We start from the raw sequence: 27,098 nt of genomic DNA, 5'->3' as shown, positions 1-27,098 counted from the left end.
GGCTACAACTCATACCACATGTTTCGGCCACAGAACACGGACCGAAACACAAAAGGAGGGGGTGTATCCATATTCATCAAGGATACCTACACCTCCAGGTTAGTGGCGCAGCATGATACCTCTGAGATCATCCATGTGCAACTAACATCGGGCAAATCTGCACTGCAAATTGTGGCCTGTTACAGATCACCCTCCATGACCCAGGATCACAACTCCACCTTTCTGGAGACACTGGAAAACATGAAGGTCCTACCGAACACCCTGATATTGGGCGATTTAAATTACCTTACCATTCACTGCGAAAACTACTTGAGTACAAATTCCCAGGCCCAGCGCTTCCTGGAATTCATCAACTCAAATGCCCTGGATCAGCTGGTAAACTCCCCTACTAGAGGTAAAAATATATTGGACCTGGTCATCACCAACATGGGTGACAGGTGTTCCACACCGGAGGGCAACCCTTCACTGGTTAGATCAGACCATATACTAATCACTCTGGATGTCCACACCCCCCCCCCCAACTAAGGAAACTAAAGTAAAAAACCTTTTCTAAAGCAAACTTCACCTTACTTAAGATAGAGGTGGTAAGTTTCACAGGCCCCACGCTAAAGGATAATACTGCCCAAGATGCAGAAACCTTTACAAATGCACTCTATGAACACCTACAAGGATGCATGGATCATGCCATCCCTAGCAAAACCAAGACTCACTCCTCTAAGAGAAGAAAACTAGTTTGGTGGACCCCTCAATAAACAGGCTATACAATAGAAGGAGGAAACTAGTTCAGAAAAAAAAGCGAATCCCAACAAGGAAAGACATCCCTGATCACTATCAGTAAGAAACTAAGGTCCCTCATGAAATCATCCAAGGCTAACTTTGAAAGAAAAGTAGCCAAGGATTCAAAAGATAACCACAAAGCCTTCTTTAGCTATGTTAAGAATTTATGTGGCAACTCACAGATATGCACTGAACTAGTGCAAAATAGCACAAAATATACTGATCCTACTGATATTGCCAAATTCCTGGCAGATAGATTCAGTGCAAACTTCACCCCCCTCTCACCTCCAAAAGGGCCCAAAACAATACCAGAAAAGTGTAGTGTCCCAAAAATCACAGATGTACAGGTGAAAACTGCCCTTTCAAAAGTCAAAAACACAGCATCAATGGGACCAGATGGTGTCCCAGGCTGCGTCTTGCACGAACTACAGAATAAACTAACCCCCCACCTAAATGCACTGTTCAACCTCAGCCTCTCCACAGGCTATGTGCCCATAGAATGGCACACAGCAACGGTTCTTCCTCTCCATAAAGGAGGGGCCACAACTGACCCTGGTAACTATTTCCCCATAAGCCTGACTAGCCTGGTCTGCAATCATCATAGAACTCATTAACAAAGACATTGGGAACCTCCAAACACTTGACATGACCTAGTTCGGCTTTGTTAAGGGCAGATCATGCCTACTAAACATGGTTGACTTCTTCGAGACAGTCACCAAGGCCATAGACGAGGGAAAGGTGGTTCACACAGCCTTCCTTGACCTCACCAAGTCTTTCAACACCATGTCCCACTCAGGTATTACAGAAAACTCACTTGCCTGAACATAAACCCCTACGTCATGAGATGGGTTACCAGCTGGCTTACAGACAGAACTCACATGGTAAGAATAGCGGGCTCCAGGTCTGACTCTAAATCAGTCACAAGTGGTGTCCCACAAGGCTCGGTCCTGGGACCCCTACTGTTTAGCATATATTTGTCAGAAGTACAGGCAAACACAGGAGGACTATGGCTAACCAAGTTTGCTGATGACTGCAAACTAGGAGCCATAATTGACTCTCCGGCTGACACGGACATCCTCCAAAAGGGCCTTACTGAGACGGACACCTGGTGTCAAAGTCATGGCCTCAAGCTAAATGCCAAAAAATGCATAGTTATCCCATTTGGGAAAAACAAAACACCCATGAATTACCACATAGGTGGCAGCCCCCTTAATACAGAAGAGGTAATAAGAGATCTGGGGACCCAGGTAGATAGTAAGCTCTCCTTTGACAATCATATTGCCAAAGTAGTTAGGAAATCCTTCTATGTGGCCCATCTAATTACTAAAGGCTCCACCTAAAGAAATACAAGTCACTGTGAGCCACACCCTCTAGTGAGCTAAACCTTGCCACAACAATAAATAGAACATGCTGGAGGGATAGATTCCTGTCACAGAGACTCCCCATGCTTTGGAACAAAATTCCAAATTATATCAGGCAGAGCTCCTCACTAACACTCTTCAAGAGAAACCTTGACGAGTGGATGGGTAACAGAAAATACACCCCTGGGATCACTTCATTGGCTCTGCTTGACAGACGATCAGTTAATTAAGCAATGGGGTGGTGAAAGCTGACACACTCTGGCTAGGCTTATAAATGCCCTCAGGCAGATAGCCTAATACCTACCTATGAATCTATGAACCTAAAGATCACTCTGAATGAATTCTAGCACATGTTAGAGCTTGAAGATGTTTGTTCTCTAGGAACAGGTTGAGACACAGCAAATGGCTTTGCATGGTGTTAGGCACAACTTGGTCATTTCTATTTTTAAAAAGTGTGAACTTCTTCTGACATCACTGCAATGCCCTAGTGTGAACAGACTGTCGCAAGTAAGCCATTAGAATCCAAAACGGCCAGTGTGAATAACATGGGTCTCAAAGGGCACCTTTGCCTAGTGCCAATAGTCCGTAGGAATACTGTTGAAGAAATGCCATTTTTATTATCTGTGCCCAAGTTTCTTTACTCAGAAAATTACAACTGCTATTAAAGGGCTGTTAAAGCCTTGGATTTATAGGGTTTATCATAAAAAGGGCTACCTTAAGCAATCAAATGCTTTCTGCAGGTCCATGAAAAGTGTTGCCATACAAACATCTGGATATATGAATCTGTTAAGACAGGGCATATTAAGCCATACATGTGTTAAATCTGCCCCCCCCCCCACATTGGTCTTTTATGAAGTCCTGTTATATCTTTTGCATTAGCTTTCCTATAACTTTTTCAAGATGTCTGGCCAGTATTTTTAGCAAAGATCATCACCTTCAGTTGGAGTAATGAAATAAACCTTAAATCTATTGGTAAGGACGGTGCAGTTCCTTTCTTCTCTGGCAGCAAAACAAGTTAGTGATAGGAGATCCTGGGCTGCTGCCATCTGGAACAGCATTACGGGAGGATTAACTAGTACTGGATAGGATTATCATGAAGGATTTATAGAATTCTGTATGTAGGCTTTCAGACCCAAAGATTTTGCTATTATGAAGGCTGTTAATACTTTGAATAATCTTATCCACCATGATAGACTGATTCAGAAATTATAAATGTATTTCTTCCACTTGGGTGAGTTGAAGATTATTTTAAAAAGTGCATATTTCTTGTGAGCTGTTGGCATGTTGCATAATATAGTGTGATTTAAAATTATTCATAAGCGATTTCATTAATCTTTACAGCCTCTCTGTGAATGATGCCTTCGAAATCTTTTAAGGCAAGATTATATGTGCCCTTCAAGATTATATGTGCCCTTCATTCTTTCTTTAAGTCTACAGGCTAATAGTTTTAGGAATGTAATTCTTCTTGTCCAGTTGTGAATTCTCCATCTCTAATATCCTGTGTGTATATAAGACCTTACATTCTTTTTTATACTGAAATGTTTGTAGTTCAGTCAGTCTTGCTGGTCTCTGGCCTTTTCGGCCTTTATACTGACATTCTAAGTCTGTAATGACGATTCCAGTTGAAACATTGTGTTTGGATTGCCTGTGCCTAAAGCCTATGTTTGTAATCACCTTTTTATAAGCTCTTAGTACAGACATTAGCATGGGGGGGTGTTTTTTGTGGACAACGGGGGATTTAGCCTGCTTGATTGCTATTCTTGTAAGCAGATTTCAATTTCATTTCCTGTCAGCAGTCTGTATAGACTATCCTTATCTACAGATAAGGTGCTAATAAATGCACACTGTTATTTTTGGTTCAGACTCCCCACCCTTCCAGAATTTTACAACAGCAGATACTAGTATCTCTTCATTATTGTAAGATTTGAGCAGTACCACATCTATTTTCCAAGAGAGCTATACAGAAGATAATTCAATGTTTCACAAGTCAAGTAGAACATAGTTGTGCTCAGACAAGGTGAACATCTCATGTATTATCATGAGCAAATAACTGATAAGTATGTAACTCATTCAACAGAAAGGTCCTCAGTTATATACAAGAACAGTTTAATTTCTACTTCAATGATTCAGGGCATGGCATTTGTCCACCAGACGTAGGTTATAAAGCATTGCCAGATGCAGTTTAGTATACCTGGGTATCTTACATTTACCTGAGAGAAATATTTATATTGTGGGTACCATTATGGCATTAATGTCCCTACCAATTACCAGCATAATATGTAGGCCATTAAATTTCCAAGAACATCTTTAACTAATTAATTGAAGGTATTCAGAATTGTCCTCTTCTAAAGCATTACAACAGCACAAATGTAATACTTATTCCATTTATCTGAAATTTTATCCCTCATGCATTTAATATAATTGTAAACTACCTGGGAGGCTTGTTTTCACTTCAGATTTTTAGGTACAAGTATAATAGCACCCATTTCAGCAGATGATGTACAGAAAGACACTTCCCTTTGCCGTCATTTTTGTAAAGGTCTTTCATATTTGTTATGGTCAGCTTCATTTCCTTCAAAAATAGACTTTTTTTGCCTTCACTTTCAGTAAGATATCTGTACATGTCCTTTTACAGATGTGGCTAAACCTCTGACATTCTACAAGCATACTCTAGATGATTAACTAGTCTGACAGTGGACGGTGAAAGGATTCTGTATCTTCATTACACCTAGAGTAGATTTTGGCTATACTGCCCTATTGCTAAACATACACTTTCAATTCTGCACCAGCTTGTGGTCATTAGCACTCAGTTGGAGGACACACCACAAGGGTCTGAGTAGAGTTGCCTTTATTGAACCTGAGATTACTTTTTGCGAGTAGAACTGACCAGGTTTAGCTAATCAGCTGAAGCAGTACCTTCTAAAGCATTCAACCCCCTCCCTGGATTTATGTACAGTTTTATGCCCTCATCCTCACTATGATCTGTTATAGTGCAATCCATAGGTAGCCTGCTCATTATATTGGATGAAAAAATATAGCAGAAAGCAAAACAAAAAAGAAAACGTCGCATTGTATATTTTTGAATCAAGAGAACATATGTACTGAACCTCCATTATCGTACAGACAATGTGTGCCATCTTCATTAAAATTTTGAGACAGACACATCAAAAATAATTACATATATATGAGTTTCATAAACAAAAAGCAAAAGACATGATAGAGCTCTGCAGCATCAACCACTATTGGTGGCTGAGGTGAGGTTTTGCTCGTTTTGGAGAGTCAAATGCTGCCTCTATGCCCAGGAAGGTTAGGCATCACCTTGTCTATCAAGTACATTGCCATTCCTGTGTGGCAACCACAGAGTAGTAACTTAGTCCTACAAACCTGATGGAGGATATAGTCAGCTTGAATGTTCACTATCCTTCTGAGCAGATTCTATTTCTTCCTCCTGTAAACAGTCCTTACGTACTAAAAAGTGCATCTGCCTCTTTAATCATGTTGAAGGAAATTGTTTGACCTTAGTTGATGAGGATTAACAAAGCAGGGAATCTTAGTTGATCTGTAAACCCCATTTAATTTAACCTCTTTATTCCGGGCACCACAGTCCTACATTTTAAGAAACTGGCATTACTGAACTGGGTGCAACTGTCACAACGGTTTTATATAGTTACCACAACACCCTGCATCTTATTAGTATTTGATCCCTGTCACTGTAATCAAGGGTGAGCACAATGGATTGCCTTGGCATATTAATCATTTTATTTTTAGTGACTAATCTGAACTTCTGCAGATGACACTTCTTTTTTCATAAAGCATACTGGGTCACTTCCCTCATTTTCTAGTGCCAATTCAGTTTGTTGAGCTTTATTTTTAGATATGTGATCTGGGATTTCTTTTTAACTGAAATGTCTCTTTTTAGGTATTCATTTGCCTTTACTGCTTCTTTAGTGCCTCACAAATAGCCCACATCCATGCCTCTTGCATAAAATTTCCTGCATTAATGACAGATGTTTCACATAACACATCCTGTAACAATGATGTGAAAGTCAAGATCACTGCCTGAATATCATCTACACCTAATTCTTCCTGGGGAGTTTTGGAATCACTCTCCCTTTTTTCCACTGCAAGCATGCTGGTGATCTGACAGGAAAACAGAGAGAAATTCTGTTTATACGGACTGGACCAGTTTTCTGCTTAGTACATACATTGTCATAGCAATCCCCTCCCCCAAAGAAAAAGAACAAGCTTCTCCATTTAATTTAATAACCATGCTTTCACTTTTATCAGATCAGGATGACTTGCAGTGCGATTACAATGTGTTGTCTCTATATATTCCACTGAACACTTATCCATTTATTGCTAGGTGATTTCCTTGCAGATTACATTCTTTATTTTCCTGGCATACTAAACTATTTCTTAGACAGCCTTTGAAATTTGCAGTTGCAAAGATTGCAGAGGCTACCTGTCAAGGCAGACCATCAGTAGTTGACAAACCATGCAAGTCTGGGAGACTGGTTATGGATGCAAGTCAGGTGATAAAAGTGCCCTAGGCACAAACTACTAGGAAACCTTAATACGGATCATGGAAGGCATTTGGAGAGATTTTATTTTTATTAGAACATCACAGTAGCAGCATTCATTGCTAGTGCAAGTGAAATAGTTACTGCAAGGGTAGCAATGGGAAGATGTAGTCAGAACAGGTAGAGCATATCAGGCAGTTTTGAGACTCACTTATCATGCATAAAGGCTGGTAGATTATAACAATCTCTAGGCAGTATCCAAGATGCAGAAGGTGACTGAGGCTTCACAGTAGGCAAAACAATTAAAACAGCTCTTGGGGAATAAAGAATTCATATTTTATCCCTCCATGTCACATGTGTGATTAGGAAACCTGTACAGCCATGGCTGCCAGGACAGTTTTATGCACAAGGGGTAATTCAGGTTCGTGAACTTTTAGGTGTTGAGGCATTAAGGGCTGGTCACCACTTGACATGTGAGGGCATCATGATTATGGAATATCAGATAAAGTTAATTGTGGGTGGGTAACAGACAGGAGAGGTTAACAGGTCATTTAGACTAGGTTCAATTTAATGTTACATCCAGTGAGATGGACAGTTACACTAATGAACTAGAATGGGGGCAATGCTTACTAGTCCAGTAATTGCATCTCTTTCAGAGCATGTCTTCCAGGTGCAGCAATATGAATGGCTGTTTAAGGGGGCAATGAATTGTCTAAAACAATCTGTTGCTAAAAGAAAAAAAACGGAGATTTAGACTTTCTTGAAGAAAAAAAGGTCCATGGTGGGAGAGGGTTACAAGGTCTCTTAAACAGTCATTCACACTTGTTGGACTGTCTTTGACTTTGGGACATTTGAGACTTCTTTTTCGATTGAACCCCCCCCCCCTTTGCATTATCTTCTTAAATGTATGTTTACATTAATTTTTTTTCAGACTGATTATTCTGTTATTTGCCAAAACTGGATGAAGAGATAGAAACTCATTTGAACAAGTTGAAAAGGGAGGGATGAAAACCCTTAGAGATTTCCTTCATTGTTTTTTCCCTTTCATTACACTTTTTGATCACTTCTGTAGTAGATTTTTCTTCACAAAAAGAAAATGCAGATAACACATTCCTCATACATTCACAGTTTGTCAGAACAAGCTTTAACTTATGAGCATGGTAATGCAAAATTCTGAAAATCATAGTTGCAGAAGTATATATATTTTTTCCCATGCCTATCAATAATTGTTTCCATCCCTATCAGCAGCAGTGTGATCAACTAAAGCTATAGCTGCTGGGTTAGGTTTGGGAATAGTGTATAAAAACATAAAAGACTGAGGAGCTTTATATATCCTATCTGCCTTTTATGAACATCTGGCTGACTATCAGAAAATTGCATGCAATAACTCATACATCTTCTAAAGCAGACAGAACATGAGAAATAGATGTGGATTCTGTAAAATCCTTCTGTAACAACTCAATAGTATTTTCTGAGGGACTGAGAAATGTTAAGTGTTCTCCCACTGAAAACACTGGCACATTTTAGCAATAGATTCAGAGATAGAGAACTACACAAAGGGATAATCAGACACTGAGGTCTCCTCTTACTCTGAATCAGAAATCTGGGGGGAAAATGTATCCATCCCTGCATTTTCTTGTTCAGATTCAGAATCCCCCTTTCTTTTACCAGATACTTCTTTACAAAAATGATCAATATCCTGAATTAAACCCTGAGCCAGACCCAGTAAATTACTCCTATCCAAATAAATTTGAAGAGGAGTAGATACATGCTTGTTTTTTTGTTTCATTTTGTCAGGAAAAACAGGGCCAATCATGTTACTAATGGCAACAGCTGCTTCCTCAGGGATGGGCACAGCATCTTCACACAGCAGGGAAACCTTCCCTGTTTATTTTTCCAGGACCTACAAGAGTGGCTTTCCTTGCCCACTGAGGGGATCCCAACAGCTGCATAGGACATGGCTAACCCATGGTCTATAATGGCTGTAGGTGTTACACCAGTGTGATCCAGGGCAAAAGATGAGTGGTCTAAGGTGCAACAAATGGCCACAGCAGAGTCGCCAACCTGCAGTTGAGGCAAAATGCTAGCCTGCTGTGGTGGCAAAGACTGTTTGCTTAACTATTTCTGTTTATGGCTGGAAGAAGGACCAACCATGAGACCAGTAGTCTGTTCCATGGTGAAGCCGGCAATAGTGTTTTTTTTTTCCTAGGGGAAGAAGATGAGCAGCAGTTGCCAGTAAACACCACCAGTCCATAAAAGTTACCTTTTTGACAGAAAATGCACAGTAAAAAGTAGTTTTAAAACAATATGCAAGCCCCACAAATGAAAAAATGTAGGTGATTCCTCCAAAGAAAAATGTTTTCAGTTACTTTATGCTACTTTTAAAATGAAAGAAAAATAAGTGCTCTGTTTAAAAGTACATTGCAGTCTTGTGACTGTCCATTAAAACACAATACTCCTAGCTTTGAAATAACTTTTCTGGAGAAGAAAGTAATAAAACATTAACAAAATTGAGAAAGTGGAAGTTTTTTGTTTCCTTAAAGTGAACTTATCTGTCCAGCAAAGGAATGCACAAGCCAACCGTCGATCCTTGAAAAACTTAAACTCTTTGGCAGAAGTAAACCTCTGAAAGGCTTTATGCCCAAACTTGTCTTTTAGTCAGCTCCTATTGAGCTGCTTGACAGTTTGGGTAGGTGGAATTTGCCCTGAAGCTTTGGAAACTGGCTAACTGTTATATCCTTGGCAGGGTATAACCTCATATAGCTAAGGCTACTGGAGAAGTGAGCAATATATATATATATATATATATATATATATATATATATATATATATATATATATATATATAGGTCTAGGACTGATGCTCGATGGTGCTTTTGACCGAAGGCCTAATGGCTGGGCATATTTACATGAAAGTGCTTTTAACCGAAAAAGCACTTTTGCATATGTATGCCTGCAGCCAGAGGGAGTTGTGGAGGAATGACTGTTGTGGGGTTCGTACTATGGTACAGGTAAGGGAATTTTTTCCTTTTCCCCACTGTAGTGCGATCTCTGAGTGAGAATATTAAAGTGGGGGGTAGAGGCACAGCCCCTCACATGGGGAGGTGCAGGGGGCATAGCCCCCCTGCATAAACACCTTTTTGTTGTTTTTCCTTTTTTTTCGACGGACTTTAACGAAAGTTCTTTTTCGGTAAAAGCACTTTTGTTAAAGTGCGTTCGGTGATTTTGGATTTGGACTGTTGAACTTTCGTTCAACAGTCTTAGAGCCATATATATATATATATATATATATATATATATATATATATATATATATATTATGTGTGTGTGTGTGTGTGTGTGTATGTGTGTGAAAGCTACAATAAATTCTTAAAAATTGATTCACATAGGATGCAAGTTCCTCGTAATCCCAGACTCCTCTTCTTTGATATGCTGACTCCTAGTTTACCATTACCAGTGGAGAGTTATGCGGCAGTGCTCAGATAGTCACCTCAACAAACCCCCAATAAAGAATGCAAAACCATAGATGAACATTCACTTTAGAAATTCTGCCATCCCACACATAGAGTTTTATGAAACTAGGTTAGACTAATTCTGTTTTGATGAACCATGGGTCTGTTTAAATCAGAGCTATTGAACACTTCCACATGCATTTATTTCATATAATCCCATCTCATTATTAACTAATTTGCCTGCTTTAAATACTTATCTAATATATTCATTATTGCATATTACCTTATACATGGAATGTGTCATAGATTTGCAGATTCATTCAGATATTGTTTTCTGTCTTGATAGATCATTTCTTAATCCTCTTTCCCTGCATACTTATTATTTAACAAAATATTTTCTAAAGCAGTGGGTGATTATTATCTTTGTTTGTTCCTCTCCATGTCTTGCTCATTAATGCCTTTTTGCTACAACTGCAGTACTGTAGTAACAGCACAAGGCAACATTTACATTGGTAATTGTTATTTTTAGATGTCTGATGTCTGTTTATTTTAGAAGATTGAATTCTGTACAAACTGTTTAAGAAATGATAGGCACTCTAAAAGTTGACACTGTTATAGTTATTAAAATGCATTCTCCTATGTATATCTTTAAATAAAAAGTTGCATCATTCTGTTGACCTTTGTTAAATAATTTTAATAGGCCATACATTTTCTTGATGTAAATTGCCAAGTGTCTTGTTACTTGATACTTTGATCTTGCTGATGAAAAGGCATTTTCTTTTTGCTAAAAAGTCTTAAGCCTTCCTAAGGAAGTTATTCCATGCATTTGTATGAGATGGTGGCATCAGTTGGAGTTATTAAGCAGAATTATGAAGAGTCATAAATGTCATGCATTGAGCTCAACAAAAGTACAAAAACATTTTTAATCTAGCTGAAAGTAGAGGGACTAACTATTTTGAAATATTCAGTAAATTCTCTCTGTAATGATCTTTTATATACTTGAGCATGGCCATGGCTTCTTCTAAATCTGAAAAAAAAAATGATTGCAACTTACCTATAATAACTTTGTCAGGACTAAGCACATTTACACACCAAGCTGTCGTGAGTATGTAATGATGATTAAGAATCACTCCACTACAGAAACTTTGGTTATTGCCATTTGCCAAAAGAACCTGTAAAAATAAAATTGAAAAAAGATAGGCAAACTTGACTGCCATTGAAAAAAAAAACTGTACTAAAAAAGGCTGTTCAGCTTTAGTAAATGTCAGCTATGAATATTTTACATATGCCTTCAAAGACATCATTAACAGAAAACATTTTTTTCTCATACATAGTTTAAGGATGCATACCGTTATTGTTACCTTTATTAAAGGTATATGTTGGACTCAGAAAGGATATCATTTCCACTTTCTTGCAAGATAGGTAGAAATTCATCACACTATAAACCTGTCACATTGCATCATGCATTGATTAAATATAACATAATACAACAGGTTCTGGGGGGGGGGGGGGTAAGTTTAGCAGGTGTACATTTTCTTTTCTAACTGGACAAGGAAACTGCTGTGCCAGTGAAGACCAGTGGGTATTGGAAAAGGCTTTCCAAAATATAGATAAATTAGTGCTTAGGCATCTGCCATAATTGGACATGCAAACTCCTGCTTGGTATAAAATCTGTATTTCTGCTTTGCTTCATCCTACTAGAGAGTATAACAATGTCTTATCGTAGAGAGCTACATACTTTACTGTTAGGAAAAGGGTTAAAAATGTACTGGGAACCTTGTCAATGCTAGATGTTCTAGATGTTGTACTTCTCTAACAAGTAAACTTTTATTCCTCAGAAACACTGAAGGCTGACAGCTGACTCTAATGGGGACCACTTCCTATATCAGTCCCGGAGTATTCTCATGCGGAATGACCAAGCCTTCAAAACTTAGGACCTGGCTCATGAGATAGCAGCTGTTTGAAGTTCAAGATACTGGAGTCATCTAATACATCAAAAGCTCATAAGAGAAATTTCTAATAATAAAACAGATTGCTAATAGTGCAGTTAACTTGTCCTTTTTACTAATCAGTCCTTATCTTTTAATCAGCTTCAGTACTTTCCATAGCTTATGATACGATGTAATGCAAGTGGACTATTAACTATCTGATCACAGTATCAGCCAGCTGGAATATGGAAAACACAAAGAGAAAGCACCATTATGTTTTGATATGGTGAAATTCTCTGCTGTCTGTTTGGATAGTATTGACTTCAAACACAAAACACTTCATATATTCATGTTTGTTTCCTGAATTGCATTTGAGCTTTGCGTACACAGTACCATTCATCAAATGCATCTGCAATTAATTTGTGCTTGTCTGTTTTCTTTTTTACCTTTAGTTTGCATCTTAGCTAAAAATGATTCATTTTGATGAGCCCACTTGCTTGATTAACAGATAAACATGTAATAATAGCAAAATAATAAAAAGTTGCCTTGATAAATGCTAGAAGCAGTTCCAGATTGAAAGTAGGAGTGCAGTTTATATAATCTAATGTGGTGGGAAAGGTAATCCGAGGAAGGTGCTGCTTATTTCACTTACTGATTTTATGTGTCAGCAGAATTTTTTTTTAGATATTTTAGGAATACCTCCAGACTGCCTGATGACATACAGCAAAATATACCTACATAAAAATGCCAGCAAAAAAACTGATGGTCTAAGTCCTGTTGGTATTTCATCTAGCAGCCCAAAAGTACCTCACACAATACAGTGTCCTTTTTAACACATCGGTAGTATACCACCTTGATTGTCCCTGTAGATTTTTTTTCTTTACTACCCATTTAGTTCATCCTATTGTATAATCCTCTTCCTGCAAAACACTATTTACTCATAACTAAACAGGGACTCTTTCCTTCTGTTCAGAGAACATATCACCTCCTCTCCATGTTCTTTCTGTTCAACAATGTTCCTTTTGCAAGTCTCTCAAAATTTTCTGTAGGCTCATATCATGCTCCCTCATTTTTTCTCTTGGGATTACTTACCTGCCTAACTAGTCTCTTTTCATGCATCCCTCTCAATTGCTTCACTATTGTTCTAGCCATTCTCTGCACCCTCTCTAATAGTTTCACTTCCTTCAACTGTCCCAAACTCCAGATGTGAATACAAAATTCCTGCTGTTACCCTACTAGCAATCTTAAGAATAGCAGATTTACTCTTTGTGTTTGGAGTCTAGGGTGCCTAAAGTGTAGTCTTTCATCATATTGGCCTTGGAAAATGTCTTCTCCTTCTTTATGCAAGTTATCCAACCTGTAATTTTTACCCCTTAATTCATTTTTCTGCTCCGATTCAGTAAGCTAGACCTTCCAAATGCATTCAAATTACATTACACATGCAGATGATAATCTAGTTAACAAAAATATATTCCTCTCCGTCTTTCATTACACTTATTGCATGCTAGAAATGCATTAAGGTGTAAGGCATTAAACCCAATCAGATCTTTATGTAAACGAACCAGATGCACCAAGAAATTCATTGCAGAATTTTTAGGGTCTATATTATATCATCGAATGCTTAAAAAAGCGAACGCTGATTGATCGACCTAATTTAAGCGAAAGCTTACAATCTCGAACTGTCAGATCAACGATTTTTTTCCCAGGGAAAAAAATCACTGCTCCAAAACACATACACAAAACACAAGCACACCAAACAAACAGAAATCCATACACATACACCTAAAATCTGATACCTAACCCTACACTAAACTATGCACACACCACTAACTACCCACTTACCTTAACCCAAACCCTAACCCTAAGGTCCGTCACTATCGCACACTCACCTCACTCGCTCCCTGACCCTAACTCACTTAAATCCGCCCTACCCTCATGTCCACTCAATCGCACACACACCTAACCCGAGCCCTAACCCTAACTCACCTAAATCACCCTAACACTCACATCCACACAATCGCATACTTACCTGAATCCGACCGGTAACTTTCCACCATAACACTGAAAATACTGAAGCAACAGAAACGGACAACTGAATTATTTCCCTAGGAAAACATTTGAGTTTCTGCTGCTTCAATATTTTGCAGTTTTGTGAAAATAAGTTCGATCAATCAGCGTTCGCTTTTTTAAGCATTCGAGGATATAATATAGACCCAATTTTTATAAAATTATGAATACCCTTGTAGAAAAATTTAGTCAAATTCTGGTTACATTTAAAAGCAGTCTATGCAATATATAGAAAAGAAAGAACATAATTTCTGAATAGAATTCTAGCATCTCAAAATGTATCAACATCTGTTGCTCTGTCTAGTACTCATCTTTTACATTACAAGAGGAAATATTATATTTAAGGACATTTATGGGAGCAATGAACATGAAAATATATATGAATATTGTTGAGAATCACAAATACTCTAAGCCATATTTCTTATCAAAGTTTATTATAGCTGCTAATTGCCAGCAAAAGTATATTCAGTACTCAACCTATTTTGATGGAGTTTCATCATTCAAAGCAGCGTATGTAAGAAGCAGACATAATACGTGCTTGGGGTGGAATGACAACTAAATGCATACTCTCACATGTTATACTGTCGGGGACTTGGCAGTTTGCTACACTGGCCATCAATGAACGAATCCCCATTCTATTCCACTTATGCAAGCAGTAATAGCTCCTATATTAACATAAACTTACAATTATTAACAGAAAATTATTTATTAGGGGAGTATTAACATTAACTTAATTTTATTAGGGGAGTATTGCAGCAGAATGCATTAGCCAAGCAATACAGTTATGGTGCAAAATGTGCAAGTTTTTAACACAACCTTTAGCATTTCTTCAGTAAAGTGAAAGGCAGGGTGATTTTGAAAAATAAGGAACTATGGGGTGAATCTGTCCTGAATGAGAGCTGTTTCTTAAAAGAGGTTGGCAGAGAAACATACAATACACAACTGTAATATTAAGAAGTCAAATGAACAGAAACAGAATATGCTGTAAGTATCCATTCCAAAATAATTATATTACCTTGACTAGTTCAGGAAATGTGATAGCCCAGTATGAAAAATTGGAAGCTATTTGAGAACAAATATTTGGAACAAACTTACACTAAAGTATGAAACCAAGAAATATAAAGAACGATATTCTTGGTAAGACCATGTTCCATGGTGAAAAAATAAGCTCCAAATGTTGCTAAAAAATTCCATACATTTCAATTATTTAAATATTATCTAAGTCATCATAATAAGAATTCAGGTAAGACTAATCTCAAGCCGAACTGAGAAGTTCTGAAGAAGCCAGTTTATGAGTGATGAAAGTACTTAATAACAATCATCTATTTTGGTGCTAATTATGTTTTTTGGGTGCTATATGCACTTCTTTGTTTGCAGAACTGATTTATGTATTTAAACTTTACAACTCATAAGTCAGACAAAAACTAGCAAAAAGGAAACAGTCTTTTATAAATTTACAAACAGTGCATTAAAAAAACAGACATAATGAGCCCCTTGAAACATGACAATGAATGTATTGCCAACTCGAAAAAATTGCAGCTGTCTTGAATGAAATTTTAATAAACAAACTGACAGAACCTCTTAGCCAACAAGCAGAGTCCAGCTACTACTAACTCACAATGTCAAATAATAACGTGATATGGAAGGGTATGACATGTGATATGGAAAGGTATGACATGTGATATGGAAAGGTATGACATGTGATATGGAAGGGTATGACATGATACGGAAGGGTACAACATGTGATATGGAAAGGTATGACGTGATATGGAAGGGTATGACATGTGATACGGAAGGGTATGACATGTGATATGGAAGGGTATGACGTGATATGGAAGAATATGCATTGCACCAAATGAAGACTGTATGCAGTATTGGCCAGCCTTTTACCTGGCAACATCAGTCTTTGAAACATACAACAGAAAAATTATTAATGTATTTATTTATTTATTTTAATTTCTCCAAATGTTTTGGGTTTCTAATACTTGTGAGAAGTCAGGGTGTGATTACAGCTCAAGAAATTAGAACTGCTTCAGTCTTTGATATCAGCCAAGAGTGCTATTCTGAGAACTCATACTACACCCAAAACTCTATCCTTCTGCAGTTTATATGGGGTCACATGTATTTGTAACATATTTAAATATACTTAAAAAAATCTTCTTTTTTTTATTAGTCCTGTTATTCTGTTTTTTTTTTTTTTTCTTATCTTCTCCACAATGTTTTTGGGTTCTAATACAGTGACAACCTCATCAGTTGGACATCTACTTTTATGGTTAAGTTCTTACACAGCTGTACTATGTCCTTCCTATAATCAATGCTGCAGTACTATTAACAAGTTAGAAGTGCTGGTGGGGGTAAAGATTTAAGTTAGAATCTAATATTCATTGCAAGATGACACTAGCAAATCCAGTTTTGGCCTTAGAAATGGTATTAGCCTTGTAATACATGGCATGTTTTTTTTTTTAACAGATGACCAAAAAGCAGCCTTTAAAATAGATCTGAAGTGTAAACCTTTGAAAAAAAAGACACTAAAAAAACAACAGCTCTGGTAAAGTGCACTTTAATCAAACCTGGAAGCTGATTGCCATGTAATGAATAACAAAAGTAGATGTTAGAAGAGAAACATTTGGAAGCTGTCTATTTAGTAACATGAAGACTAAAGGTTTGTCCTAAAAGGTCTAGTGATGTTGAACATATGGATCTTTAACTCTGCATCATGTCGGAAACATTTGGCTTCATATCAGAAATGTAAGACGTATAATTAAGAATACTGTTACTTTGGAAATATAACTTCAAATCATTACAAAAGAGAGAACTCAAGTTCACATTTACATCTTTAAAGGGCTTACTATGGTTTGTGCACTGCTGCCAAAAATCAGAATGTTGTGCACAAAACATAAATGGATGGGATACTCAAATACACTTATGTGAATGCTGTAGTGCATTCACAGAAGTGTATTTGACTATCTGCACGGAGATTGCGGTACAGTGGTGATTGGAAAATCATCCATATCCCCACCGTACTGCGATCTAGGAGTTAGAATATATTAGTAGGGGGGTGTGGGGGACACAGCCCCCCACAGGGAGATGCAGGGGGGGGGCCTGCAAAAACGTGATTTTTCATATAGCAGTCTGATTTACATCAGCTCCTATACGGCTATCACTTGATGGTTTTGGCCACAATGTCTTGTCAAATGTGTCTATCATTTGGGTCAACATTGTGGCAGGTCGGAATGTGTGTTTTCGGGTTTACTATTCGCTGTTTTGAACTGGAAATGTTTTGCCATTCAAAGAAACAATAGTAAACCTCTTTAAAGTGCTACCACATTGATGCTTCACTCACTGTACTCCTTTCAAGAAAGGTTGTGGTCTCCCAATCTGCTGACCCGTGCACTAGAGAAGGGGAAATGCTCTGTGATATAATGCCATGTTTTTGTATATACATTCTTCACTATCACTCTTACATGTTCTAAGTGTCACATTTGGATTTTCATTGAGCACAGATAAAAGAATTACAAAGGAGTTCTTTCAGTTTTGACGTACTGCATCTTGTGCAGAAAAGAAGTGAACAAGGTACACAAGTATATTGTATAAAGTTCCTGAGCTTGTAAGCTACATTTCTGAGTATCTGCTTTTGTCCTACGATGGAAAACGATAATGTTGTTCATCTTACTTGTCTTGTCAGGATGGAATATACAAACATGCATGGGTTATGTTCAGGCAGGCTTTATTATGTACAAACACTTCAGGAAATGAGGTAAATAACTTTAACTTAGATAAACTTATAAACAGACTGACTATTTCTCTCATTCATGTTCATTCTCTGGCTGCACTCTCAAAATGGTGCTGAAGCTAGCACGTGCTTGCTATTTATATGCACATTCAGTCCTTGGAAATGCTTCTTAAAGGTACAACACACACACATATTCTACATCCTCCCTCTTTGAGAAATGAATCATACTTCATTGACGACACTGATTGGCATGCAGTACACACAAGATAATTCTCTGACATGCAATTATACAAAACTAAATACATATAGACAATCACGTCCAAGTTGCTGTGTATTTCACACTAGGTTTAGAGATTCAACCATATCATTTGATATAAAATCTAGAATCAGGTCTAGCAACTCAAACTCTCTGCTGAATGTTCAGCCTTAGGAATGGAAATTGTAGTCAAGACACATTCTTGCAACAGAAACATCACCTGGGTTGCTCTGAAATTTAGAGTCTGTATCACAGGAACAATGCTGTGATATTGGTTCTGATACAGGAAGAAGATGTCTCTGATTTTTCCTGTTATCCACACCCTCAGATTTCACAACATAGGATCTCGGTTTGGCACATATACCTGTCACATGACCAGTCTGGTTGAAACCTTTCACCATTTGTATCCTCACTGTCTCTCCTTTTTTCAATGAATGAAGAAATCTGCTCCTTTTATCATAACTGGACTTGTAAAAAGAATGTTTTCCGAGTAGTTGGGTTTTGATTGCTCTGTTGCTCTTAACTTTAGGCCTCAACAAACCAAAACTGATAGGTAGTATTGTTCTGGTTTGCCTAGACAGAAGTCTGAGCAGGTGAGCCAAGTATATCATCACAGGGTTTGTTTCTGAGATTAAGTAAATTCAACAGACCGGTATTCTCATGCTTTAATTTCTCTAGTAATTGCTTTGCACTCTGTACTGCACGTTCAACTAGACCATTTGAATCCGGGTATTCAGGACTACAAATAACATCTAGAAAGTCCCATTCTCTTGCAAATTTATGAAACAATTGACTGGTAAATTGCATGCCATTGTCAGATATAAGCTTATGTGGACTTCCATGGACTGAGAAATGACATTTCAGCTTAGTAATAACATTAGTAGACTTTAGGTTGGGTAACAAATCAATCTCAAACCAGTTTGAAAAAGAGTCGGTCAATACTAAGTAATGCTGATTGTTTCACTCGAATATGTCATTGGCAACTATTGACCAAGGAAGTTCAAGAACCTGACTTATCTGAAATGGCTCGTTTTGCAAATGTGGTCTAGTACTATTGCATAATGAACAAGGTGAAAGTACTTTATCAATGTCTTTTGCTAGAGAAGCCCAAAATACTAGTACTCTCATCCTTCTTTTAGTAGATTCAGACCCTGGATGACCATGATGCAAAATGTGGATATATTCAGGTTGTAAGGAAGCAGGAACAACAACTTTAGGACCCTTGAAAATAATGTCATCCTCCATCAACATCTCATCTCTGTAAGTAAAATAAGGTTGCACTTCAGTCAGTGCACTTTATTGCTTTGATGACCATCCTACCTGGATATAGTGGTGGAGCTTTTGCAAAACAGAATCAGTCTTTGTATGATCTCTCAGCTCATCAAGTCCTGTAGTCAAAAAATTACACACTTCTATGACATCAAAGTCAAAATTTTCTGTATCAAGCTGTTCTGTTGTATTTCTGGCTGATATGGATAAGGTATCAGCCAGATAAAGAAGTTTGCCTTTTGTATAGACAATTGTGAAGTTATACTTTTGAAATTTAAGCATCATTCTTTGTAATCTTGCTGGAGTGAAATGCCTAGGCTTCTTTAAGATAGTAACTAAAGGTTGATGATCAGTTTCAATTTGGATATCTCGACCATAAATACAATCAAGAAACTTGGAACATGCAAACACAATTGCCAAAAGTTCCTTTTTTGGTATGAGCATATTGCATTTCAATTTGGGTAAGAGTTCTAGGTGCATAGGCTACTGGTCTACCCTCTTGAAGAAGAACTATGCCTAATCCAAACTTTGAGGTGTCACAGGAAAAAGTAAATGGTCTATTGACATCATAGTACTTTAGAGTAGGTGGGTAGGCAATTTTCTGCTTAAGATCATAAAATGTACTCTGGTGCTGTTCTAGCCATGACCATACAACACTTCTGCGTGTTGGCTCTCTTAAAGGTGCTCTCAATTCACTGAAATCTGGTATGAACTTGCCAAAATAGTTAACCATACCAAGAAAATGTTGTAGAGCTTGAACATTATCTGGAGTGGGCATCTCAAGAATAGCTGCTTGCTTAGATAGGTCTGGTCCATAACCTAGTACTAGTAAACAAATGACCTACATATGTAACTTCTGGTAGTCTGAATTTGCAATTTAGAGGCTTGAGGTTTAAGTTTACTTCACGTGCTCTGTTCAAAACTTTCTTGAGGTTTCTGTCATGCTCAGCTTCACCATTGCCTCTGACCAATAAATCATCTACTATTATGGCACAGAGATAACCTGCAAAGATCTGTTCCATTGCACACTGGAAGACTTAACTTGCAGAATTTATTCCAAATTGCATCCTGAGAAATCTATATCTTCCAAATGGGGTACTGAATGTAGTCAGCAGTGAAGATTTGCGATTTGCCAAAATGAACTCTTTGCATCAAAGACAGAAAATGCAGTGGCATTCGGTATTAGACCTTTGACTTGTTTGACTTTCACATGGGATGATGAGGTCTTTTCAATACATTATTCAAGTCTCTTAGGTCAATGCATATTCTGATCTCATCTGAGACTTTTTTGTGAGTTGCTACCATAGACGATACCAATTCAGTTGGTTCTGTAACTGGACAAATTGCACCTTGTTGCACCACTTTATCCATTTGGGCTTTAACTTTGTTCTGCATCGCTACTGGAATTCTTCTTGCTGGTCTGACCACTGGACTGACCTCTGGGTCTAACTTCATACAATATACAACTGGAATCTTACCTAACTTGTCATAGATTCATAGATTATTACTAGGCTAACTGCCCTCATGGACTACTTTAAGCCTAGGCAATTAAAACATCGAAAACATCAACATATTCTAAGAAAATAGTATCACTGAAACTGAAATTGGGACATGTGCTTATATGATGAACTTCTTTAGTAAAGGAAAGCAAGTCCATTCTCAAACTGTCTCTGAGACCCAACAATGACTGCACAGATCTTAGAACTATGTAAAACAACAACTTGTAACTGTTCCTGGCCAAGTAACACCAAATGCACTACTGAGCCTTTGGCTTGAATTTCTTCACCTCCATATGCAACAAGTCTCGCACAACTAGCCACATCAAGTTGTTCACCAGCTCTCACTTTAGCAAATGTTTCTGCTGAAATCACATTACACTTTGAACCAGTATCTACTTTGAGCTCAGTGGGTTTATTATGGATTTGGATAGTACAAAACACTTTGCCCTTTGCTAGTAAATCAACTGCATTGACCTTTTCACCAATTACTGATACACCATCTACGTAGAAAACTGATTGTAACTCTTCTTGATCAATTTGCTTTTTTTGAGTGATCTTTCTTTGTAACTGAGTGAGGTTTACTTGACTTGCAAAACCTTTGAAAATGATTCCATTTTTTACACCTGTGACATTGCTCACTAAATGCTAAACACGTTTCTATTTTAGACTCATGGTTGTCACAATTGCGACAGTAAACAATAAAGCTTGACTTGGGTTTTGCTGATTCACCCTGATGCTGTGCTGAGCAGCATTTGTTCTGCACTGAACATGCTCCTTTAACTGAACTGGTCTTGGAACTTGCTAGAGAAATTTTCCTTGGGGAACCTGCAGGGGTAGCAGGTGTCATGTGCCTAGGCCTGGTTCTGCTTGCCTCATGTTGCATGCTGTCTACATTTGCTCTGGAGCTTGTTGAAACCATGCTCTTGTCAGTTGCAAGCATACTTATGTGCCTTTCTGTAGCTTCATGGATTTGACAAATCTTAATAGCTTTGCTCAACGTTAAGTCTTTGCCCCAAAGGAAAATCTTTCTCACAGCAGCATTATTGATAATACATACAAGCCTGACCTTTATTAACTCATCTTTTAGATCACCAAACATGCAAGTTTTAGCTTTGTTTCTCAAGTTAGTAACGTAAGCTGCAAATGTTTCTCCTGGCCTTTGGTCTCTCATGTAAAACAAATGCCTCTCCAATGCAACATTGGTCTGGGAGTTACACATTTCTCTGAATTTATGCTTCAAATACTCAGGATCTTCCCTTGATTCAGCCTGAATAGCAATATGATGATTTACACCTTCACATTCATACACTGCTGGTGCGTACACAAATGAACACTCTTATTAATGGCCTCTGACCCAGCTAGGTTTAGCAAAATGAATGCTTTGGTGCATGCATCTTTATCTGAATAAGCTGCTTCTACAAAAATATTGTTTTCTTGCTGAAATATTCTCCAATTATCTGCAATATTCCGATCAAACACAAGTGGTGAGGGTTTTCGAAAAATCCATTTGCCATGCTAGGAACTTATAGTAAAACACAATGCAATCCAAGTCCACTCGTAACTGCACAAACATACACACACACATATATATATATATATATATATATATGCCAAAAATGTATGCCAGTACTTGTAACTATGTCCAATAGCATGATAAGCCTTTTGAGTAACTGAACTCTGAGAAATACTTTTGAGTAATTAAATTCTGCAAAATACTTTGCAAAATAAATTTCTCTCAGGCACAGTAATACTGTTGAAGTTATTGTACTGTAAACTCATTAAGCATCATTTTAATAAAGATTTAAAAGTAACTGCACATTGCGAGTATACTGGGCAGAAGAAAAAGCTCAGAGTGTGAAACATTTCAAAGTAATTGCACATTGTGAATAGACAGCACACTGAAACACTTCCAAAATGGCTGTACTTTGCTAAGTAATTCTTTGCAGTGCAAGAAACACCTGTAATCTGTAATGGCGGCACTTTGTGAGTAGACATACCCAGCACAAGAAACATTTATAGAAATGGCTGTATATTGACTGCACTTCATGAAATAGTTGCACCTTATACACAATAAACTCTTCAGAATAAATACACAGTAATAAACACACACTGTAGGCACTTTTACATACTTTGCAATGCTTCGAATAACTCTAGTTATGCTATGCAGAGCTTTAGTTAATGAGAAATAACTGTTTATGCCAAAACACTGTGATTTGCCAAAAAAACATGCAGTCACTTTGCTTTATTTATGCTTAATATGCCCTTTTCATCCTTTATTATATTCATTTTGCCCAGCTAATCTCTTTTCTTGTGTTTGTTTTACTCTAAACATGCTTGTTTAGCAATTCCATGGTGAGTCTGAACCTCTTCTGTACTTTTCTGGTAATTGTTTTTATCAAATATCTTACCTTTGAACATTTTACTTAATTATCAAACTTTTTATGCCTTTTGTTCACGTAGTAAACATTTATGTGGTATTTGTTTGCATAGTAATCCATTTTGTGCCCTTGTAATGCTCCATTTTATCTCTATTAACAAAATAGCCATCCATGCTAGTTTTCGTTACTTTTAACTTATTTCTGGCTTTTATTTTTTGCTCTTGTTTCTTTTAGTCTGCCTTTATCATTGTTTCTGGAATCCCACTTCTGACACCATGTCATTCTTCTCACTTGTCTTGTCAGGATGGAATAGACAAACATGTGTGGTTTATGTTCAAGCAGCTTTATTATGTACAAACACATCAGGAAATGAGGTAAATAACTTTAACTTATATAAACTTATAAACAGGCTGATTCATAGGTTCATAGGTAGGTACTAGGCTATCGGCCCTAGGGCTCATACAAGCCTAGCCAAAAAATGTACCCTGGCTTTCGCCACCCAAGAAAATTATTTTCCTGTGCCCCTGTCGAGCAGAGCCACAGAAGTGATCCCCAGGGTGAATTTCCCATTTCCCATCCAATCATCAAGATTTTTCTTGAAGAATGCTAATGAGGAGCTCTGTTTGACATAGATAGGTAGTCTGTTTCAGAGTATGGGAAGTTTCTGGGACAGGAATCTATCCCTTTAGCATGTTCTGTTTATTGTGGTGACAAGGTTAAGGTCCCTAGAGCGTGTAGCTCAGAGGGATTGGGATTTCTTTAAGTGAAGCATGTCCAACAGCTCTGGGTTTGACATAGCTTTGTATGTTAGGCAGAGATTGCCCCTGAGTAGGCGATATGCGATGGAGTAAAGCTGTAGTTTTTTGAGACGGTCTACATAGGGCATATGTTTGAGGCCAGTAATCCTCTTTGTGAGGTATTTCTGTGGTCTTTCCAGTTGTTGTAGATGTCTTCTGAGGTGCATACCAAAAGGGGCATTGTACTCTAAAATGGGTCTAATGAGTGATGAGTAGAGGGGAACAATGACCTCTTTTTTTCTGGATGAGAATCCTTTTGTGATGAGATGAGCCACTAAGAAGGATTTCCTGACCACTATGGCGATGTGATTATCAAAGGAGAGACTACTGTCCACCTGTGTCCCAAGGTCTCTTATCACATTTTCTGCATTAAGTGGACTACCAGCTATGTGGTAGTTCATGGGTACAAAGTTTTTACCAAAGGGGATGACAATACACTTTTTGGCATTGAGCTTGAGGCCATGGCTTTGACACCAGGTATCTGTCTCATTGAGGCCCTTTTGTAGTTTGTCCACATCGTTAGGAGTTTCGATTATGGCTCCTAGTTTGCATTCATCTGCAAACTTTGTTAGCCAAAGACCTTCTGTGTTGGCCTGCACTTCAGAGAAGTAGATACCAAACAGGAGAGGACCCAGGACTGAACCCTGTGGTACTCCACTTGTCACTGGTCTGATGTCGGATTTGGAATCCGCTACTTTCACAGTGTGGGTTCTGTCCATGAGCCAGTTGGCAACCCATCTTGTGACATAGGGATTTATACCTAGTTTAGTGAGCTTATCTATAATTCCAGAGTGGGGGATGGTGTCGAAAGCCTTGGCGAGATCTAGATAAGTTGTGTGAACCATTTTTCCCTGATCTATGGCTTTGTTGACTGCTTCAAATAAGTCAATCAGGTTTAGGAGACATGATCTGCCTTTTACAAATCCAAACTGTGTAGGGTCCAGAGTTTGGAGATTACCAATGTCTTTGTTTATGAGTTCCATGATGATACGTTCCATGGCCTTGCAGACCAGGCTCATCAGGCTAATGGGGCAGTAGTTCCCGGGGTCCGTTGTGGCTCCCCCTTTGTGGAGTGGGATAACTGTCATGGTGCACCATTCAGTGGGTACAAAGCCTGAGGTGAGGCTATGATTGAACATGGTACTTAGGTAGGGTGCCAGTTCATTCTGTAGTTCATGTAGAATGCAGCCTGGGATATTGTCAGGTCCCATGGATGCTGTGTTCTTGGCTTTGGAGAGTGTGTTTTTTACTTGTGCAGCCATGATTATAGGAACTTTGCATTCTTCAGGTATAGAGATGGGCCCTCTAGGGGGTGAGAGGGGGGTAAAGTTAGCACTGAACCTATCTGCTAGGATGTTGGCAATATCGGTTGGTTCTGTATATTTAGTGCCATTATGCTGTAACTCAGAGCAGATCTGAGTGTTCCCATTTAGATTCTTGACATAGCTATAGAATGCTTTGTGGTTGTCTTTAGAGTCAGTGGCAATTTTGTTTTCGTAACTAGCTTTGGAGGATTTTATGAGGGATCTCAGCTTCTTACTGAGGTTGACCAGGGAGTTCCTCCAGTCATGGGATTTTACTCTTTTTTGCAACAGTTTCTTTCTTCTGTTGTAGAGTTTGTTTATGGCAGAGGTCCACCAGATTGGCTTCTTTTTTTTTAGAGGATAACGTCTTGGTTCTATTAGGGATAGCATGATCCATACACTCATGTAAGTGCTTATAAAGTGCATTTGTGTAGGATTCGGCAGTCATACCTCTATTGTCCATCTGCATAGGTGTCATGAAGTTTGACACTTCTGTCTTAAGAAGTGTGAAGTTGGCTTTTGAGAAGTTTTTTACGATGGTTTCCCTAATTGGGGCAAGGGGTGGGATGTGGATGTCTAGGCTGATTAGCTTGTGGTCGGATCTGACCAACGAGGAATTCACCTCTGGTGTGGAACACCGGTTTCCCATGTTGGTAATGACCAGGTCTAGGATATTACTGCCCCTGGTGGGGGTGTGAATAAGTTGATCCAAGGTGTTGGAATTTGTTGGAATTTATGAATTCTAGAAAACTTTGAACAAAAGAGTTGGTACATGAGTAGTTTTCCCAGTTAATGGTGGGGTAGTTGAAATCGCCCATTATTAGGGTGTTGGGTTGCACCCTAATCCTTTCCAGTGTATCAAAAAATGAGGAGTGTGAATCCTGGGGCATGGTGGGGGATCTGTAGCAAGCTACAATTTGGATGCGGTCTTGCCCAGAGTTAGTTGCACTTGGATAATCTCGGATGCATTATGCTGTGCAACTAGCCTGGAGGTGTGGATATCCTTAATGAATATGGACACGCCTCCACCTTTAGTGCTTCTTTCTGGGTTAGGTGGCCAAAAGGTGTGGTATGAATTGAAGCCTGTTAATGCAGGGGTGCTCTCTGGAGTTTTGAACCAGGTCTCTGTCACTGCACAGATGTCAATGTTCTCCATTTTAAGGAGTGCCTCAAGTGAGTGCATTTTGAGGTTTAGACTTCTAGCATTGAGTAGCATTACCCTCAGATTTTGCTTGCTTGTACCTGTTACGGTGGTGAATTTGTCATTTGAACCTTGCCTAAAAAAGGCACTATAGGGGTTGCAAGAGTCTTAGGCAGTATCCGGAATCCTAAGGGCGACAGATGCAGGCCATCTCTGGCAAAGCATCGTGGACTGTCAATCATGTCGTCCCAGGCAGACAAATACTGTATCCCCTTAGAATGACACCAGAAGCTTAGCCAGTTGTTGAAGTCAATCATTTTGTCCTTGTACTGTGATATAATTCTGGGTGATGGCAGGATGCTACTCAGGGTTAGGGTCATACCTGCCTGGGATACAAGATTGGAGAGCTCCTCCATGTCTCTTTTTATGTAGTCCAGGGAGGTACGTCTCAGGTCATTCACACCAACATGGACAATGACAGTGTCACATTTGTACTTATTGTGGAGTGACCTGAGTGCATGCGTTATGTGGTGGATCCTGGCACCTGACAGGCAGCTGACAGTAACTTTCTCCTTATCTCTCTCATTCATGTTCACTCTCTGGCTGCACTCACAAA

The 27,098-nt window shown here is 38.4% G+C and overlaps 1 protein-coding gene across 1 annotated transcript in view; it reads right to left on the bottom strand.

Moving 5' to 3' along the window:
* LOC122802849 (vitamin K-dependent protein Z-like) overlaps nucleotides 1-27,098 on the bottom strand; it is a 342,162-nt gene that overhangs the window by 30,852 nt on the left and 284,212 nt on the right. The window contains exon 7 of the mRNA XM_044072639.1: nucleotides 11,165-11,282. Coding sequence (XP_043928574.1) covers nucleotides 11,165-11,282 — 118 coding nt within the window. The remainder of the gene's footprint in view (nucleotides 1-11,164; nucleotides 11,283-27,098) is intronic.

Source organism: Protopterus annectens, chromosome 5.part0 (genome assembly GCF_019279795.1).
Source record: "Protopterus annectens isolate FY-2018-M chromosome 5.part0, PAN1.0, whole genome shotgun sequence".
Taxonomy (NCBI): Eukaryota; Metazoa; Chordata; order Ceratodontiformes; family Protopteridae; genus Protopterus; species Protopterus annectens.
This window is presented reverse-complemented; position numbering and strand designations above follow the sequence as displayed.